A 21,474-nucleotide genomic window follows, 5' to 3' on the forward strand; every position below is an offset into this window, starting at 1 on the left:
CTGTGTGTCTTCCCTCTATGTGTGTCTTCCCTCTATGTGTGTCTTCCCTCTATGTGTGTCTTCCCTCTATGTGTGTCTTCCCTCTATGTGTGTCTTCCCTCTATGTGTGTCTTCCCTCTATGTGTGTCTTCCCTCTATGTGTGTCTTCCCTCTATGTGTGTCTTCCCTCTATGTGTGTCTTCCCTCTATGTGTGTCTTCCCTCTATGTGTGTCTTCCCTCTATGTGTGTCTTCCCTCTGTGTGTCTTCCCCTCTATGTGTGTCTTCCATCCATGTGTGTGTGTCTTCCCCTCCATGCTAGCTCCCTATTAGTGCATTCCAGGGTGATTTATGGTTGGCCAGCGGTGGGTGCTGCCTGCCTACCCAGTAGAGCAGGAACAATGGACATAAGTCATCCAGGCTGGAGAGCCCTGGGGAGTGAACAGAGAGAGAACAGCTCCCATGGGGACGAAGCAATGACCCACAATGGCCCTGGCCTCCACATTCAGCCCCAGTCTGCATCCCAAAAGGCACCCTAATTCCCTAAATAGTGTACTACTTTTGACCAGAGTCCTATGGGCCCATTTGGGACGCATCACCAGTGTCTCAGGCTCCAGCCTGGCCTCCACGGCCCTGCCCTCTGCTGTGACCTCGGCTGAGCTGCTGACAACATTATACGCACCGTGACGGATGGATGAGGTGGTCACACCCTCCAGGGTAGTCTAAACTCTAAACCCTGTCGGTACAGCTTCCTCAACCTGTCTGATGAGAATCTAAACCCTGTCGGTACAGCTTCCTCAACCTGTCTGATGAGAACACAAACATTTTGAGGCCAAGAGGAGAGGACCAGATTTGACGGAAGTTGGAAGCTAAACGTTGGTTCACAGGGTTGCTCTAAGATTTAGGATAATGAGAGCTGGAAGGGAAGTGAGGGATACATAGTTTGGCGTTCCAAAGAGCAATTCCTGGTCGGGTGATTATTTTCTCTCCACATTGAGATAACTGCTCCATGACATGAACCACCCCTAATTAGTGGAAGTATCTGAGGCATTTAGTAAACCATTAGGAGGGTCTGCCCTCTGGTGACCTTGCTGGAGGTCTGCCATCTAACTCTCAGTGTGACATAGTACAATTCATCAAGAATGATACATCTGTAATGATAATTTAAGAACAGGAAGTATCTCAGATTGCGCCTTTAAAACATGCTATTTATTGTAGAGATGCCACTGGAAAGTTTCCTGACTTCCCCAATGCTGAGGATGGGGGATCAACAGCCATATTTGCACAGAAGACACCTGACCAGGTAGACTAATGACCCATGGTCCTCATCTAACCTACAGACAGTTAACAAACACTCCGATTCCTTTTCTATGCTCATCTCATGTCTGTTCCTGATAGGTAGCTGCAGAATTAGCAGCGAAAGAGGAAGAGAAGGAGAAGAAGAGGAAAGACAACATAAATAAAGATAAGAAGGGTGGGAAGGACCGCAAGGATCAGAAGAAAGACAAGAAGCGGAGAAGCAAACAGAAGAAAGGAGGAAAAGAAGAAGGAGAGGTGGGCTCAGACAAGGCTTGGCCAATAGTGGCTCATGTTATTAAACAGACAAGGCTTGGCCAATAGTGGCTCATGTTATTAAACAGACAAGGCTTGGCCAATAGTGGCTCATGTTATTAAACAGACAAGGCTTGGCCAATAGTGGCTCATGTTATTAAACAGACAAGGCTTGGCCAATAGTGGCTCATGTTATTAAACAGACAAGGCTTGGCCAATAGTGGCTCATGTTATTAAACAAACAAGGCTTGGCCAATAGTGGCTCATGTTATTAAACAGACAAGGCTTGGCCAATAGTGGCTCATGTTATTAAAAGACAAGGCTTGGCAAATAGTGGCTCATGTTATTAAACAGACAAGGCTTGGCAAATAGTGGCTCATGTTATTAAACAGACAAGGCTTGCTCATGCCAATAGTGGCTCATGTTATTAAACAGACAAGGCTTGGCCAATAGTGGCTCATGTTATTAAACAGACAAGGCTTGGCCAATAGTGGCTCATGTTATTAAACAGACAAGGCTTGGCCAATAGTGGCTCATGTTATTAAACAGACAAGGCTTGGCCAATAGTGGCTCATGTTATTAAACAGACAAGGCTTGGCCAATAGTGGCTCATGTTATTAAACAGACAAGGCTTGGCCAATACATGTTATTAAACAGACAAGGCTTGGCCAATAGTGGCTCATGTTATTAAACAGACAAGGCTTGGCCAATAGTGGCTCATGTTATTAAACAGACAAGGCTTGGCCAATAGTGGCTCATGTTATTAAACAGACAAGGCTTGGCCAATAGTGGCTCATGTTATTAAACAGACAAGGCTTGGCCAATAGTGGCTCATGTTATTAAACAGACAAGGCTTGGCCAATAGTGGCTCATGTTATTAAACAGACAAGGCTTGGCCAATAGTGGCTCATGTTATTAAACAGACAAGGCTTGGCCAATAGTGGCTCATGTTATTAAAAAGACAAGGCTTGGCCAATAGTGGCTCATGTTATTAAACAGACAAGGCTTGGCCAATAGTGGCTCATGTTATTAAACAGACAAGGCTTGGCCAATAGTGGCTCATGTTATTAAACAGACAAGGCATGGCCAATAGTGGCTCATGCTATTAAACAGACAAGGCTTGATGGCCAATAGTAGCTTCAGAATTGCTTTACCCAGGCTTTTGATAAGAAGAGCTCAGTTTATTCTCTTCCCCTGAAACATAACTGATCTGAGTCTGGTCTTAATGCCATTCTTAAAACAAAGTGAAACATAACTGATGTGAGTCTGATCTTAATGCCATTCTTAAAACAAAGTGAAACATAACTGATCTGAGTCTGGTCTTAATGTCATTCTTAAAACAAAGTGAAACATAACTGATCTGAGTCTGGTCTTAATGCCATTCTTAAAACAAAGTGAAACATAACTGATCTGAGTCTGGTCTTAATGTCATTCTTAAAACAAAGTGAAACACCCAAAACCTTCAGAAGACCACAGAGTCTCCAAGTCAAACCAGTAGACAGAAAGTGTCAGGCAATCGTCGTGTGCTTTTCCTCTTAAACGAATTGAAGTATGTGCTGTGTTGCAGCCTCTCTCCACCTGTTTTCCTCATGAAGGCCCAATCCCACTGGACGTGCACAATTAAGACCATAAAATACACCTCCGCTACTAAATCAGAAGCTAAGCGGTAGAGCTTTGTCTTCTCAGATGATTGAGGGTGTGGTGGAACGAACGAGATGTTTACTGCTGAAGACTGTGAAGACTCTGTGAGGAAATGCTTCTGATTTCAGTTAAGTGTTCCTCAAAATGGTTTGTTCAAGCCAAGGATTTAGTCCCAGTCCACATCCCCCTTGCATGAACATACCCTGTGGAACAGCAATATGTCTCTCGTTGTCCTACATCAAGCCAATAAAACTAAGGGCTATATTCATTCTGTAGCGCTGAAGCGTTACAAATTACGCAATATAAATGTAGAGGTAAATTCCTATTGAGCTGACATGTGCAGCGTTTATCGTGAATGCAGGCTCAGCTAATGCTGGAACATTGCCTTTCAATTTAAATCTCTCTGTAACACTGTGTTTCCTGGATACGGATTGAATAGAGCATTAAGATTATTCATGACTATTTTGTTGAATGACTTCTCTATGACTTTAAATCTCTTATTGAAGTAGCTAATATGTGTTCCTGAACAGAATAGCAACAGCTATTGGACAAGGAGGTCACTTGTTAATAAAATCAGAGTCTATTTAACTGGGTTTACCGTACAGTCCTGGACATCCGGTTACAGAGTTTGCTTGAATAGGGCTCTTAGAATAGCTGTGATAATGGTTGAGGGTGATAATGTAGGGTTAAAGCCAAAAGAACTGATAAGAGATGTTCAGGAGAACAGAGCTGAGCCTTGGCAGGGCTTCTCTCCTTTGTAGTTGGGAGTCACTTTAGCCTCTCAGACAGAATGCCACAGCGTGCTTCTGAGTGAGGTGTGTGATTAAACTAGCACTCTGCAGTCTGTCAGACTCTAAAACCAGACTGACCGTCTCAGTGATAAAACCAATGTGTCTTAGTGTGTCACTCAGGCCTTTACCAGAGACGGATAGAGTTGAAAAGGGCATGAGACTTCTCGTTTTACAGTAAGGCTAATCCTGTACACTGGGGACCTTACAATGTTCTAGAATCAGGATGATGTCATGACTAGTGGTCACCGTGCAACAGAAAGAGGATGACAGGTCCTCACTCATATTGTCTGGCTCTGATCCCACAGACTAGAATGGAAGCATTGTTCACGTAAAAAACAAGAAATGCCCCTTTAATTTGCTGTGGAGGAACATGTCACATCCACCTGACTACTTTGGAGACAGCTCATGAGCCAGAGAAATAGCATGGCTAGAAGGGGACATCACTTTAGAGGTTCCTAGAGGAGTATTCCAGATGTGCTTGGTATGGGATGGTTGAACTCATCAAATAGACACTCCATCTCTATACTGCTTTCTAGGTTAAGTTACACATTGACTCATGGTGGTGTGAACGGTTATATTTTAAACCCTATGGTTGTGCCCTGATTTGTTATTGGACTTCTATGGGACTTCCTTAACCTTGTCCTGAACAGTCCTACAAAGAGAAACAATGAAGTGTTGTCTATAGATTAACACTGGTTTACCAGGTCACTAAAACCCCCCAGTCTAAAGCACAATGATCGACATCAGTTCCTCACTACCTGATCCGTCTCTATTAAAACCCTGGTTCTCACAGCCCCGAAACGCAACATCTGACATTCGGATCATTCCTGTCCTGGTGCTGGTTCTGGTTCTGGTCGATCCATAAGGACGCTTCCTGCCTCGCACCATGAGTGTCGTCATCCAACGTTGAAGCGTATTATGAGACACTTAAGATTCCTACAATATTTTCCAATGGATTTCTCCTCTTCTGGGAGCCATTAAATGCTACTGGAGGAATGTATTAAAGAATGAGAGGGAACATAAAACATGCCATGTCTGAATAACTGATAGACCCCCCTCCCCCAGTCCACTCCCTACCTGTCTACAACTCTCCTCATTGAATGGAAGAGAAACTGTGCGTGTGCGTGCATGAGCGCGTGTGTTTTCATATGCGTGCATGTGTAAAGGGACTGGATGTTGATGTTGTACCCCTGACTATGCACTATGCACATCTAGTTCTAGAAGTCATCTCTCTGTCTGCTACTGTTTATCCACATCATCAAAGTTAGCTCTGGATCTGACCTGGTGTCCCAGCATGGATAGTTCTGGATCTGATCTGGTGTCACAGCATGGATAGTTCTGGATCTGATCTGGTGTCACAGCATAGTTAGTTCTGGATCTGATCTGGTGTCACAGCATGGATAGTTCTGGATCTGATCTGGTGTCACAGCATGGATAGTTCTGGATCTGATCTGGTGTCACAGCATGGATAGTTCTGGATCTGATCTGGTGTCACAGCATAGATAGTTCTGGATCTGATCTGGTGTCCCAGCATAGATAGTTCTGGATCTGATCTGGTGTCACAGCATGGATAGTTCTGGATCCGATCTGGTGTCACAGCATGGATAGTTCTGGATCTGATCTGGTGTCACAGCATGGATAGTTCTGGATCTGATCTGGTGTCACAGCATAGATAGTTCTGGATCTGATCTGGTGTCCCAGCATAGATAGTTCTGGATCTGATCTGGTGTCACAGCATAAATAGTTCTGGATCTGATCTGGTGTCACAGCATAGTTAGTTCTGGATCTGGTGTCACAGCATGGATAGTTCTGGATCTGACCTGCTATCACAGCATGGATAGTTCTGGATCTGATCTGGTGTCACAGCACAGCGGAGGGCAGGTCATCTGTAGAGCAGCTTTGAACTCTATCCAAGTCATGTGGAGTCTCTGAAAACCTCAACTCTCTCCACTAAATTAGCCATAAGACCTGAGACCACTGTCATTATCTTAAACTGGGGTGGCAGGGTAGCCTAGTGGTTAGAGTGTTAGACTAGTAATCGAAAGGTTGCAAGTTCAAATCCCTGAGCTGACAAGGTGCATGTGTAAAGGTGCATCTGTCATTCTGCCCCTGAACAAGGAAGTTAACCCACTGTTCCTAGGCTGTCATTGAAAACAAGAATTTGTTCTTAATTGACCTGCCTAGTAAAAAAAAACTACAAGGTCCTAATTCCTTTCTATTGTTCATCTATCCTAAAATACATAGGACTTTGAGAAAATAATACGGAATGAACCTACTTATAAAGCTTTAAAACTGTGTCCAGCTGTAATACATGTAAAGTAATTGATTGATTAATTTCTTGTCTCTTGAAGGAGGAGGAGAAGGGCTGGAAAATGCCCCGAGCAACTTCCTCCCTACTGTTGTGGAGGGAAACAAAATGTACAAAGGTGAGTTAGAGAGTAGGTATGAGGACCATAGTAATGTATAAAGGTGAGTTAGAGAGTAGGTATGAGGACCATAGTAACATATAAAGGTGAGTTAGAGAGTAGGTATGAGGACCATAGTAACGTATAAAGGTGAGTTAGAGAGTAGGTATGAGGACCATAGTAATGTATAAAGGTGAGTATGAGGACCATAGTAATGTATAAAGGTGAGTTGAGTTGAGGACCACAGTAATGTATAAAGGTGAGTTAGAGTATGAGGACCATATGTAATGTATAAAGGTGAGTTGAGAGTAGACCATAGTAATGTATAAAGGTAGAGTGTGAGGACCCAGTAGTATAAAGGTGAGTTAGAGAGTAGGTACGAGGACCATAGTAATGTATAAAGGTGAGTTGGAGAGTAGGTATGAGTAGGTATGAGGACCATAGTAATGTATAAAGGTGAGTTAGAGAGTAGGTATGAGGACCATAGTAATGTATAAAGGTGAGTTAGAGAGTAGGTATGAGGACCATAGTAATGTATAAAGGTGAGTTAGAGAGTAGGTATGAGGACCATAGTAATGTATAAAGGTGAGTTAGAGAGTAGGTATGAGGACCATAGTAATGTATAAAGATGAGTTAGAGAGTAGGTATGAGAACCATAGTAATGTATAAAGGTGAGTTAGAGAGTAGGTATGAGGACCATAGTAATGTATAAAGGTGAGTTAGTATGAACCATAGTAATGTATAAAGGTGAGTTAGAGAGTAGGTATGAGGACCATAGTAACGTATAAAGGTGAGTTAGAGAGAGGACCATAGTAATGTATAAAGGTGAGTTGAGAGTAGGTATGAGTAGAGGACCAGTAATGTATAAAGGTGAGTTAGAGAGTAAAGGACCATAGTAATGTATAAAGGTGAGTTGGAGAGTAGGTATGAGTAGGTGTGAGGACCATAGTAATGTATAGAAGGTAAGTATGGTGAGTAGGTATGAGGACCATAGTAATGTATAAAGGTGAGTTAGAGAGTAGGTATGAGGACCATAGTAATGTATAAAGGTGAGTTAGAGAGTAGGTATGAGGACCATAGTAATGTATAAAGATGAGTTAGAGAGTAGGTATGAGAACCATAGTAATGTATAAAGGTGAGTTAGAGAGTAGGTATGAGGACCATAGTAACGTATAAAGGTGAGTTAGAGAGTAGGTATGAGGACCATAGTAACGTATAAAGGTGAGTTAGAGAGTAGGTATGAGGACCATAGTAATGTATAAAGGTGAGTTAGAGAGTAGGTATGAGGACCATAGTAATGTATAAAGGTGAGTTAGAGAGTAGGTACGAGGACCATAGTAATGTATAAAGGTGAGTTGGAGAGTAGGTATGAGTAGGTATGAGGACCACAGTAATGTATAAAGGTGAGTTAGAGAGTAGGTATGAGGACCATGTAATTTCTTAAATGAGTATAAAGACCATAGTGTATAAAGGTGAGTTTAGACCATAGAGAGTTAGGTAAATGTTAGGAGAGTAGGTATGAGGACCATAGTAATGTATAAAGGTGAGTTAGAGAGTAGGTATGAGGACCATAGTAATGTATAAAGGTGAGTTAGAGAGTAGGTATGAGGACCATAGTAATGTATAAAGGTGAGTTAGAGAGTAGGTTGGACCATAGTAATGTATAAATCTAGTTAAAAGGTATGAGTAGGTATGAGGACCACAGTAATGTATAAAGGTGAGTTAGAGAGTAGGTATGAGGACCATAGTAATGTATAAAGGTGAGTTGAGTTAGAGAGTAGGTATGAGGACCATAGTAATGTATAAAGGTGAGTTAGAGAGTAGGTATGAGGACCATAGTAATGTAGTTGAGTTGACCAAGTAATGTTGAGGGTTCTAGAGAAGGTATGAGGAGTAATGTTAGTTGTAGGACCATAGTAATGTATAAAGGTGAGTTAGAGAGTAGGTATGAGGACCATAGTAATGTACAAAGGTGAGTTAGAGAGTAGGTATGAGGACCATAGTAATGTATAAAGGTGAGTTAGATAGTAGGTATGAGAACCATAGTAATGTATAAAGGTGAGTTAGAGAGTAGGTATGAGAACCATAGTAATGTATAAAGGTGAGTTAGAGAGTAGGTATGAGAACCATAGTAATGTATAAAGGTGAGTTAGAGAGTAGGTATGAGAACCATAGTAATGTATAAAGGTGAGTTAGAGAGTAGGTATGAGGACCATAGTAATGTATAAAGGTGAGTTAGAGAGTAGGTATGAGAACCATAGTAATGTATAAAGGTGAGTTAGAGAGTAGGTATGAGGACCATAGTAATGTATAAAGGTGAGTTAGAGAGTAGGTATGAGAACCATAGTAATGTATAAAGGTGAGTTAGATAGTAGGTATGAGAACCATAGTAATGTAGGAGTTGTAGAGACCATAGTAATGTATAAAGGTGAGTTAGAGAGTAGGTATGAGAACCATAGTAATGTATAAAGGTGAGTTAGATAGTAGGTATGAGAACCATAGTAATGTATAAAGGTGAGTTAGAGAGTAGGTATGAGAACCATAGTAATGTATAAAGGTAAGTTAGATAGTAGGTATGAGAACCATAGTAATGTATAAAGGTGAGTTAGAGAGTAGGTATGAAGACCATAGTAATGTATAAAGGTGAGTTAGAGAGTAGGTATGAGAACCATAGTAATGTATAAAGGTGAGTTAGAGAGTAGGTATGAGAACCATAGTAATGTATAAAAGTGAGTTGGAGAGTAGGTATGAGTAGGTATGAGGACCATAGTAATGTACAAAGGTGAGTTAGAGAGTAGGTATGATGACCATAGTAATGTGGTGATAAGAGGCACAGCATTGCTAAAGGGTCGAGCTGATAGGCACAGATCTGAAGTCTACCTTCCACAGTGTTTCTCTCTGTGATGGTTCATGATATCTCACTGAAGACAGCGGTGTATAGTGACAGGAGTCACAGCTTGAGAGGCTAGTGGTTTCTGAATCTTTTCCATGGGCCTGTTGTTGGTGTTTTTTTGAATCAGTGTGGGACCACAAATCAATCTGATCACCTGACAGACTTCCTGTCTCCCATGGTGCCCTTGGCCCTTAACATGGAAGTGATGCGTGCCGCCCAGACTCCTGTCTCTCATGGTGCCCTGGTCCCTTAACATGGAAGTGATGCGTGCCGCCCAGACTCCTGTCTCTCATGGTGCCCTGGGCCCTTAACATGGAAGTGATGCGTGCCGCCCAGACTCCTGTCTCTCAGTGACCCGTGGAGGGGCGTGTGTCCAACCCCCATGTCTGTCTTTACGTAATGACTCAGTGAGGAGCAGTTGGACCTGGAGCCTCCAGATTGTTGTTTCAAGTCAACCACCCTGCTTCCTCCAAACCCAATGGAGATGGATGACTGACTTTCTTTTGGTGTTTTAGCTTTTCGCAGGTTTAGTCATTAGCCCTTTGACAGCTATCCCCTCTTCTGGTTAAGTCAGTTTGACTCTTTCCACATTTTGGCGACCAAGGGAGATTTCAACAGAATGTTGAGTACTGAAGTAATGGAGAAACAATGAAGAGAAATGCCAGAAGCTGCTGCTTCCCTCCTGTTGCTGCCAGATACAGGTCAAACATCCAGGAGTAACTCTCCATTTGAGCTCGTCTGGCTTCAATATTTTACTCCTTAAAGACTCAAACCCTTTCAACAACGTTTCAGCAGCCAGATGAAGCTTCTCGGTCCCGAGTAGGGAGGGATCTCTCTCTCTCTGGAGGAGTCTGCATCCTCCGACCACATACATCCTGGGTCTCATCACTCCTTTCTCTCCCCTCTCCCTCCCTTCATTTAACTTATCTGACCCAGTCACCTGAGGTGGAAGGGTTCTAGGTGGAATGGTGGAATGCTTCTCTGGGGGCAGCATGTGTTATTTGGCTTCTCGCAGGCGGTTCCACTGCTGCACAAACACCCACAAGTCACTGAGGGAAATATGCAGGATCAGTCATCACTGCTCTCCGGGCGTGTCTCAAAGGTCTACAGGGTTGGTGCCAAAACAACAAACATTATTCAGAGGAGAAATGGCCTGATTATTATATTACACAGGCTTATCCCCCAAAGCTGTGGGGAGTCTTATGTATAGCACAGTAGTTTCATTTAAACGTCTAGGAACTCAATAGTTCCATTCTGAATTCCAGGCAGTTTAGTAGTTGAAACGGAATTGACTCCCTCTCTGATACAAAGTGACCAGTCAATATCTCGGCTCGTTGAACGTTCATGGGCCTGTGATATCCTTGGATGAAAGGTAGGTGAATGAGGCTGAAGGGAAGTGAGTGAATAGTCGCTGTGTGTATATCTGTGCCACAGTGTCAAACTCAGCCCTTTCAAGCTGCTGCGCTACTTCCTAATCTACACAATGAGAGCATTAGAGTCAAATCACTGGGATATCCTGTTGACATCCCTATGAAGGACAAAGATACAGCCTTCTCAGTGTTCCCAGCTTAATGAGATGTGTCATAACAACACAACAACGCCTTTATTCAAATATACCTACAGTCCAATATTAAACACACATATTCAGAGCAGGTGACCCATGTGGGAATTCAATTGAAGCCACAACATTCGTCTTGCCAGCACTGGTTTTCAAACTCCACTTTTTTTGGGACAGCTCAATGGTCTTTTGATCAGAATCATGCTCCAACCAACAGAACCAGCTGGAGAAATTAACATCTTACTTGTGTCCAACCCTAGTCTGTCAGTGACCGTAGAAGGTCTCTACTCCACCTCTGCTCTGCGTCACCTTTAGTTCAGCATTGAGAGGGTGAGGGAGAGGGTAACAGAACCTACAACCAATAGTCAGTCAGCAGCTGTAGAGTTAGCAGGACGTAATTATATTCCCAGTCAAAAGTGTTCAATTCTCTCCTCGTTATGATTCACCTCAGAATGTCAACTGGTACAACACAGGGCTTTAGGTTACATTCCTGTTAGAAGCAACACACACACACAGACCTTTGAGATGTAATGAAGACCAGATGCTGGCCCAGCGCTTTACACCTCACCACCTGACCTCCACAACGTTTATAACGTTATGTGTGTGTGTGTGTGTATGTGTATGTGTATGTGTAGTGTGTGTGTGTGTATGTGTATGTGTGTGTGCACTGTGTAGTGAGGTCAGCGGTTTCTACAAGGCCATAGACCGGTGTTGCCTATATCAGGGGCCAGTCTCTCTTATTAGCCCAAACTCGCCCCGGTCTAAGGTAGCTGTAGGTTGACGGAGTCTAGACTCCAACATGAGAGGGGAGTGATTGATTTTGAGGTTTTTATTAGGAGTGACCTCTCCTCTTAGTGCAGTAATGGGGAAGGACAGGAACTAAAACACTGCAGCTGGTCCTCCTCCCTCTCCTCCCACTCTCCCTCTCCCTCTCCTCCCACTCTCTCTCCTCCCTGTCTTCCCTCTCCCTCTCCTCCCTCTCCTCCCACTCTCTCTTCTCCCTCTCCTCCCTCTCCCTCTCCTACCTCTCCTCCCACTCCCTCTCCCTTTCTTATTCTCCTGTCTCTCGTCTCCTCCTCCCTCCCTCTCTTCTAATCCTTCTCCCTCCTCACTCCTCCTCCTTCTCCCTCTCTTCTCCTCCTCCCTCCCTCTCTTCATCTCCCTTAAACTTCAGCATTAAAGATCCTTAAACACAGTTTGTCATTAACATTAATAAAGAGCAGAATATAGCTCTTAAACCCATGTAAAACATCCAGCCTGTCAAAGGCCTGATTAAAAATAAGAATAATAAACGTCAGGGCGCTTTGTAAACGGTGGTCCTGTCACATCAGCTCTGTTTTATCAGGTGTGTGTAATTGGAAAATGGTTTAATGACTGGCTCGTTAGGTTGATTTAGATGTAATGAAGCGGAAAAGGTGAAGCAAATATTTACCCAGAATTCAATGAGGGTTCAGGTCTATAGGTCCGTTGCTCTGAGAGTTTGTGTTTGTTGGGAAAACAAAAGACGCTTGACTTTCTCGGTAGTGTGAGACTTTTACTTTGGCATCTTGTCCATACACTAGTCACGGATAAGTGTTTCATTGAGGTGATCGTTCATTGTGTGCTACTTTATCCTGTTATTTTTGTTTTGTTTTGTTTCCGTCTCTCTCGTTGGGTACTTTTTGTTTTGTTTATATCACTTTTTTCCCACTACCTCCTCTACTTCCCCCCATACATCCCAGCTGGGCTGGGGGCTGGAAGGGAACCATGGACGGACAAACCCTGGGAGTGTGATTGAAACTGGACCTCTCTTCCTGTGTGCCCAGGCAAGCCAGGCCCAGCGTCACAGAGCAGCGGTTAGATATGAACCATGGATATCATTTCAATTTCCTGTCCAGAGGACCGTGCAATAGGAAGCATTCTTTACTTAGCAGACTCACTCTTCCTGTTTGCAGCTCAGCTCAAAACACCTTGTTTTTCCCAGAGTGAACAAGCAGAAAAGGGGGCTCTGTGGTAGAAAGGTGTGCAGCAGCATACTAATGGCTAGATATATATTGGAAGCCGAAGCACATACTGTGGGTGTAGCAGACTGTGGCCTTGGCAAAGAAAACGCTGTTGATCACAATTCAGTTCTAATGTGTCTTTCACCAGCCAGGTGGTGTATATATATATATATTATATATATGGCCAACAAAGTGTATCCAATGACAGAGCAGCCTGTTCTTACAGGTAGGTAGGTAGTGTGTGTGTGTGTGTGTGTGTGTGTGTGTGTGTGTGTGTGTGTGTGTGTGTGGTGAGTGTGTGTGTGTGTGTGTGTGTGTGTGTGTGTGTGTCGTGAGCTTGTCCAATAGTCAGCTTGGTCAAGTGAACTGATTAAATTGCCGTTGGCTTATCCTCAGACCTAGTGAGACTTTTTCTCTACCCAGCCTAAGTCTTTTAAATTCTCCTAATGGCAATATAGTGGACTTTAAATGCTGACCTTTCTACCACTTGCACCACTGCTTTCTCTTCACACCCTTCTACTTTCAGAGGCATAGAAAGGATGCCCTCTTTAAACAAACAGACAGATTGACTTTTGGGAACACACACACGAGACAAGAGAAAAGGTAATTACATGTATCAGATTGCCTGGGGGATGTTTTGAAACGGGGGACTTTAAAAAGGGGGCCTTGTGGAGGAGGAGAGGAAAGGTTGATCTCTGACCTTCTGAGCAGATCTCATTTCAAAGAGACGGCGTATATAGAGGTGCCACCGACGCAAGCTGTTAAACCAATGGCCTTTGACTCCTGCCTGAACTTGACAGGTCTGCATTCGAAAGGGGGGGGATTTATCTGTCAAATGTGAAAACAAGTCGGATGTTGGTAATTATCTTGTGATACCATGTTAACAAAAAGGTCTCACAAAATGGCACATTTTGACCACAACCATTACCATGCCAATGCAGAGACCAAAGGAGGATTTTAGAAGAGAGAAGACAGAGCAGCTGTGGGCTTCTGTCTGTAATGGCCTTTGGCTGTACCAGTGTTTAGTCGTGTCCGGCATTTTGAATGGTTGTTTTGAAGGCTCAGATCCCATTCCCCCACCTGTCTGGCTTGATGTGGAAATCTTTGCTTGGCGTTGTGACAGGGCGGTAGCAGGAACAGGAAGTTCATTTCCTGACCAGGAAGTGGTGCCTGAGAGCGGACAGAGCAACTTGGAGAGGACAATATGCATTGCCTTAGTCCCACACAAAAACACATACACTCCTCCACCTGCCTCTCTCTCTGGTCCTGTCTGCTTTCCCTGCTGACCACTCCAGCATGCTTCCTCATGCTCTACTGTCAGTGATGGTGTGTGTGTGTGTGTGTGTGTGTGTGTGTGTGTGTGTGTGTGTGTGTGTGTGTGTGTGTGTGTGTGTGTGTGTGTGTGTGTGTGTGTGCGTGCGTAGACGTGTGGCAGGGGCGTGATGAAACACAGAACTTCCTGCAGCGGTTTGATGCCCAGCTGGTGCGTGAGGAGAAGAGGTTGGAGGTGGAGGACGAGGTCAGAGTTCAGGTGAGAGACTAGGCCATTGGTCTCAACACACACTCACACACACACACACACTTACACACAAACACACTTCAATCGTATGTGACCGCCTCGATTCGGTCTTATGTTGCAAAATTAGAAACTGTGTTTTTTACATTGGATAAAAGTAGATGACTCGGAACTAGAAAATGGTAGATCAGACACTGCAGTTGTGGAACAATGGGAAATAAATTCTGCTTTGAAAGTTGATAAACTTGTAACCCCCCTTTTGAGAAAATGGTCCTTGAATGTTTTGGTACCTACTGGAGAACTCTTCATTAAGGATTCACTTGAGACCATTTCCTAAACAGAGTGTGTAGTTTAGTAAACAACCAAAAATTTGAAGACTAAAAGTGGTAAAAGTAGTAGCCTACAATAAGGAAATACACTTGATCTCATCCTTGGCCTGTATCCTAGTCTGACTTTGGTGCAGGTCATGTTGTTCTTCACATTACCGTCTCTGGTAAACACACACTATATCAAACCGAATCAATGTTTATTTGTCACACAGGATACAGAAGGTGTAAACATACACTATATCAACTAGAATCAAAGTTTATTTGTCACACAGGATACAGAAGGTGTAAACATACACTATATCAAACCGAATCAATGTTTATTTGTCACACAGGATACAGAAGGTGTAAACATACACTATATCAACTAGAATCAAAGTTTATTTGTCACACAGGATACAGAAGGTGTAAACATACACTATATCAACTAGAATCAAAGTTTATTTGTCACACAGGATACAGAAGGTGTAAATGGTACAGTCAAATGGGTATGTGCATATTTGTATAGTAGCAAAAAAAAAAAAAAAATAAAAATAATAACCCCCAACACTGACCAACCCCCCCCACACCCCACACCAACCAACCCCCATACCCTGACCAACCCCCAGACAGTCAAACCCCAGACACTGACCAACCAACCCCCAGACACACTGACCAACCCCCAGACACTCTATTGACCAACCCCCACACTGACCAACCCCCCAACCAACCCCAGACACACTGACCAACCCCAGACACACTGACCAACCCCCAGACACTCCAACCAACCCCTGACCAACCAACCCCCCAGACACCCCCAGACACTCCAACCAACCCCCAGACCCTGACCACTCTAACCCCAGACACTAACCAACCCCAGACACCAACCAACCCCCAGACCAACCCCCCAGACACACTCTAACCAACCCCCAGACACCAACCCCCCAGACACTAACCAACCCCCAGACACTCTAACCAACCCCCAGACACTCTAACCAACCCCCAGACACTCTAACCAACCCCCAGACCAACCAACCCCCACTCTAACCTAACCAACCCCCCAGACACTCCAACCAACCCCCAGACACACTGACCAACCCCCCCAGACACACTGACCACCCCCCCAGACACCAACCCCCTGACCAACCAACCCCCAGACACACTGACCAACCCCCTGACCAACCAACCCCCAGACAGACACACAATGACCAACCCCCAGACACACTGACCAACCCCCAGACACACTAACCAACCCCCAGACACACTGACCAACCCCCAGACACACTGACCAACCCCCCCAGACCACTACACACTGACCAACCCCCAGACCAGACAACCCCCAGACACTCTAACCAACCCCCAGACACACTAACCAACCCCAGACACACCAACCAACCCCCATACACACTGACCAACCCCCAGACACCTGACCAATACACACTGACCAACCCCCCATACACACTGACCAACCCCCCAGACACACTGACCAACCCCCAGACACACCTGACCAACCCCCAGACACACACACTGACCAACCAACCCCCCCATACACACTGACCAACCCCCAACCACTGACCAACCCCCATACACACTGACCAACCCCCAGACACACTGACCACCCTGACCAACCCCCAGACACACTGACCAAACCCCAGACACACTGACCAAACCCCAGACACACTGACCAACCCCCAGACACACTGACCAACCCCAGACACACTGACCAACCCCCCCAGACACTCCAACCAACCCCCAGACACTCCAACCAACACCCCAGACACTCCAACCAACCCCCCAGACACCCCAGACCAAACCCCAGACACTCCGACCAAACCCCAGACACTCCAACCAAACCCCAGACACACCAGACCAAACCCCCCAGACACTGACCAACCAAACCCCAGACAGACACCGACCAACCCCCCAGACACACTGACCAACCCCAGACACTCTAACCAACCCCCAGACACACCAACCAACCCCAGAAACTCCAACCAACCCCCCCAGACACTCCAACCAACCCCCAGACACACTGACACCAACCCCCAGACACAACCCCAACCAAAACCCCAGACACACTAGCCAACCTCCAGACACACCAACCAACCCCCAGACACACTAACCAACACCCAGACACACCAGCCAACCCCCAGACACACCAACCAACCCCCAGACACACCAACCAACCCCCAGACACACCAACCCCCAGACAACCAACCAACCCCCATACACAATTTTCTAAATTGATGGGTCATGTGAAAGAAATGCTAAAACCAACCCCCAGCCACATCTAGCTAAGTGAATGGGGCCCTATTGTCTAGACATGTACACGTGTTCATGAAATCCAATAGGTAGCTGTAATCACCCTCAGACACAGCTGGCTAACTTGATGGGTCATGTAATCATCTGGCAAAGTGGAGTCTTTTGTTTAGACATGTAGCGAGCTAGCTAGCTAAACAATGAACCATAATCCCAACCCATACTACTGGCAATACAAACGGTTTGTCAAAGCTAGTCACCATGCATGAAATGCTGTAGTATGAATCTGAAGATAGCTAAAGCTAACCAATTAGGCTCAATGTTAGCTAGCTAGCTAACTAGCAATGCAAATGGATTCTGAGATACAAATAATATTACTAGCGAGCGAGTTAGCTAGCGAGCCAGCAAGCTAATGTTTGTTAGATAGTGAACAGTACGCTTTAAATTGCAATTAAAACACAGTTTAGCCCATGCATTCATGTCAGTCCATCCCTATTAAAAAATGAAAATGCATTATTAACTTTTTTTTTAAAAATCTGTTCATCACCTGAAGATAATATTACCTCAAATGAAACAGAATTCACCTTTACCCTGTTGCATACATCAGAAGTGGTCTTGAAATGCTGCACATCTGTGAACGATTACCAACTATGAGACAAGCCCAGTGGTTATGGTGACTGGTGAGCGTGCATGTTAAAAAATCTCTCCACAGGTCGATGAGCTGATGAGACAGGAAGTGAAGAATCTCAAGCTGGCTGTGGACCGAGAGAAAGGGAAGAAGAAGAAGAAGGGAAAGAAAGGTGGCAAGAAGGTAAAGAGTCGCTCTGCTCTGAACTCGTGTGGATGTGGGGTCTGGATAGTTTGGATGGTGATGGTGAGATATGGGGTTAATCCAAGTCATATGATCAGACGTATGTATGGTTGGGATGAAGGATTACACATTTCGTAGGGAAGCAATAATAGCTTCCATATGGCACTTTTACCATTGCTTAATGTAGGAATATCTCAATTTGCGCCAAATCTGTGAGACATTTTTGAGAAATCTACATGCCAAGTATAAACCATATATTGTGTTCCCTACAGGTGGTAGAAAAGAGCAGAAACACTGAACCTGTCTGTTCAGACCCCAGTCCTTCCTACCTACAGGTTATAGAAAAGAGCAGAAACACTGAACCTGTCCGTTCAGACCCCAGTCCTTCCTACCTACAGGTTATAGAAAAGAGCAGAAACACTGAACCTGTCCGTTCAGACCCCAGTCCTTCCTACCTACAGGTTATAGAAAAGAGCAGAAACACTGAACCTGTCTGTTCAGACCCCAGTCCTTCCTACCTACAGGTTATAGAAAAGAGCAGAAACACTGAACCTGTCTGTTCAGACCTACAGGTTATAGAAAAGAGCAGAAACACTGAACCTGTCTGTTCAGACCCCAGTCCTTCCTACCTACAGGTTATAGAAAAGAGCAGAAACACTGAACCTGTCTGTTCAGACCCCAGTCCTTCCTACCTACAGGTTATAGAAAAGAGCAGAAACACTGAACCTGTCTGTTCAGACCCCAGTCCTTCCTACCTACAGGTTATAGAAAAGAGCAGAAACACTGAACCTGTCCGTTCAGACCCCAGTCCTACCTACCTACAGGTTATGACAAATATGTTGTTTTAGTATTTCTCCAGTAGCCCCAAACTTCTATGTCAAAGATAATAAAACAAAAGCAATATAGTAAATACTACAGTATACTACAGTCCACAAAAACACAACAGTAAATACTACAGTATACTACACTACAGTCCACAAAAACACAACTTTAAATACTACAGTATACTACAGTCCACAAAAACACTACAATAAATACTACAGTATACTACAGTCTACAAAAACACTACAGTAAATACTACAGTATACTACAGTCCACAAAAACACTACAGTAAATACTACAGTATACTAGTCTACAAAAACACTACAGTAAATACTACAGTCCACAAAAACACTACAGTATATACTATTTATTTTACTGCAGTATTTATAATATAGTAAACTGTAAATACAACAGTATACTACAGTGAATAATACACTTAAGTCTGCATAAACCCTACAGTGAATACTTAAGCAACAAGGCATGAGGAGGTTTGGTATATGGTCAATAAACCACGGCTCAGGGCTGTTCTAATGCATGACACAATGCGGAGTGCCTGGACACATCCCTTAGCCATGGTATATTGGCCATATACCACAAACCATGAGGTGCCTTATTGCTATTATAAACTGGCTAACAACGTAATTAGAGCAGTAAAAATAAATGTTTTGTCATCCACCTGGTATACGGTCTGATATAACACGGCTGTCGTCCAATCAGCAAACAGGGCTCAAACCACCCAGTTTATACTATAGTATTTTTTCATGTGGATCTCCAAAGACATATTTGGCAGAATATTTTGGGATTTACCTCAGCCAGAGTAGCTGAGCGTGTTGATTATTGAATCAGTAGGCCTGTTTATCTCTTGTTTGTGTCCATACTGTAATGAAAGTAATGTCGTAAACAAAGAATGTCAAATCCTAAACCACCCAACATAACCATAGCTCCTTCTTTGAGAGGTGTTAATTTATGGTTTGCTGCCAGCACTGTAGGCTACGATTAAACAGTTTCACAGTGGTCCAAAATTCCTGAAGAAAGAGAGGGGAATTCTTAAATATTTCTGTGAGAGGAACACCCTCTCATAGCAACAGGGAGGTGGTGTATTTACTAAATGAAAGGACACATGTATTTTAGTTCATAGGTTGTGTAAGATCATCTCTCTGTTATTATAGACCAGGAACATGTTGTTATCCCCAAAGACTGTGACTCAGTTTTTCCTTTCTGAACTCAACATCTTCCATGTTGTTCATTTAAGGCTCCCTCTGTATGGCGTTTTAGTGGAGCTATGAGCTACATTCATCTCAATGTTTTCAGCTGTCTTATGTGCATATCTGACTATCTTGTAGGACATTCCTTGGCTGCTCTGCCAGCTTGGTTGTGGTTTTGGAAGAACCCTCAGTTCCAGAGGAGGCTGGTGTGAGGAGCTATAGGAGCACGGGCTCATTGTAAATGGCTGGAATGGATTAAATGGAACCGTGTCAAATATATGGAAACCACATGTTTGACTCTGGTACATTGATTCCATCCCAGCCACTACACTGAGCCTGTCTTCCTATAGCTCCTACTACCAGCCTCCACTGCTTAGTTATATGTCTCCATTGTAGAAAAAGAAGAAAGGAAAGAAGGGCAGTAAGAAGAAGAAGAAGAAAGAGAAGGATCTGACTGCCGACAGGTCAGTGTCTGATAATATCAGTCTGCCATATGGAGCAGATGATTGGTTGGCAGAGGGCAGGAGCATGATGTCATGGAGTGACCACCACTCCAATAAGCCTGGTTAATGATTTGTTTGTGACCTGCTCCCCCGCACTCAGTTTAACACCATCTTTCTCTCTCCCTCCCTCTCACCCGACTTACCATTCTCTCTCTCCCTCTCTCTCTCCTTTCCTTTCTCTACTTCATTTTTATCTCTCACTTTCATTGCCCTTTTCTCTCTCTCTTTGTCTGTGTCTTACTCTCTCTCCCTCTTTCTCTCTCCCTCCTCTCTCTCCCTCCTCTCTCTCTGTCTCCCTCTCTCTGTGTGTGTCTCTCTCTCTCTCTCTGTGTCTCTCTCTCTCTTTCTGTGTCTTACTCTCTCTCCCTCCCTTCTCTCTCTGTAACTCTCTCTCTCTGTCTTACTCTCTCTCTCTCCCTCCCTCCTCTCTCTGTGTCTCTCTCTCTCCCTCCTCTCTCTCTCTCTCTCTCTCTCTCTCTCTCTCTCCAGAACCCTTGAGTCTCTGTATGAAGAGCTGGTGCTGGAAGGCTTCTTGATTAGACCCTTGAACATCAAGCTCTCTGAGTACATTGGTACGGTACTGACATCTCACACACACAGCGCGGAAACTATTCAGACCCATGTTTTTACATTTTGTTACCTTTTTTTCCCTCATCAATCTACATACAATAGACAACATCCTCTCCCTTCTGGCCTTCTCTATCACCAGCGCTGAGCTGTGTGTGATGCGAGTTTGAGTAGTACATCTTAATTTAGATTTTTTTTGTTTCTTCCTCCATTTTAATTTGACATATTTATGCACTTTACCTGTCCCTTGTTGAACATTTTTTTTCCTAACACGCTTGGAGTGGAGTTTTTGTTATTTTTTTATGAATGTTCATGCATACGTGTGTGTCTGTGTACTTTGGTGTGTGTGTCTGCATGCTTTGGTGTGTGTGTCTGCATGCTTTGGTGTGTGTGTCTGCATGCTTTGGTGTGTGTGTCTGCATGCTTTGGTGTGTGTGTCTGCATGCTTTGGTGTGTGTCTGCATGCTTTGCTTTGTGTGTGTCTGCATGCTTTGTGTGTGTGTCTGCATGCTTTGGTTGTGTGTCTGCATGCTTTGGTGTGTGTGTCTGCATGCTTTGGTGTGTGTGTCTGTGTACTTTGGTGTGTGTGTCTACTTGCTTTGGTGTGTGTGTCTACTTGCTTTGGTGTGTGTGTCTGCATGCTTTGGTGTGTGTGTCTGCATGCTTTGGTGTGTGTGTCTGCATGCT

General features: G+C 44.1%; 1 protein-coding gene and 1 long non-coding RNA gene across 2 annotated transcripts in view; both read left to right on the plus strand.

The window, feature by feature from the left end:
* iqca1 (IQ motif containing with AAA domain 1) overlaps positions 1-21,474 on the plus strand; it is a 51,679-nt gene that overhangs the window by 10,480 nt on the left and 19,725 nt on the right. The window contains 8 exon segments of the mRNA XM_042316929.1: positions 1,197-1,281; positions 1,377-1,532; positions 6,313-6,334; positions 6,337-6,387; positions 14,224-14,330; positions 17,592-17,690; positions 20,114-20,181; positions 20,710-20,792. Of these exon segments, the coding sequence (XP_042172863.1) occupies positions 1,197-1,281; positions 1,377-1,532; positions 6,313-6,334; positions 6,337-6,387; positions 14,224-14,330; positions 17,592-17,690; positions 20,114-20,181; positions 20,710-20,792 (671 nt within the window).
* On the plus strand, positions 7,346-8,132 carry LOC121845476. Its single transcript, XR_006082578.1, has 3 exons — positions 7,346-7,785; positions 7,883-8,011; positions 8,057-8,132. It is a non-coding gene; the product is annotated as an uncharacterized LOC121845476 (long non-coding RNA).

The sequence above is a fragment of the Oncorhynchus tshawytscha genome, unplaced genomic scaffold, assembly GCF_018296145.1.
Source record: "Oncorhynchus tshawytscha isolate Ot180627B unplaced genomic scaffold, Otsh_v2.0 Un_contig_6966_pilon_pilon, whole genome shotgun sequence".
Classification (NCBI taxonomy): domain Eukaryota; kingdom Metazoa; phylum Chordata; class Actinopteri; order Salmoniformes; family Salmonidae; genus Oncorhynchus; species Oncorhynchus tshawytscha.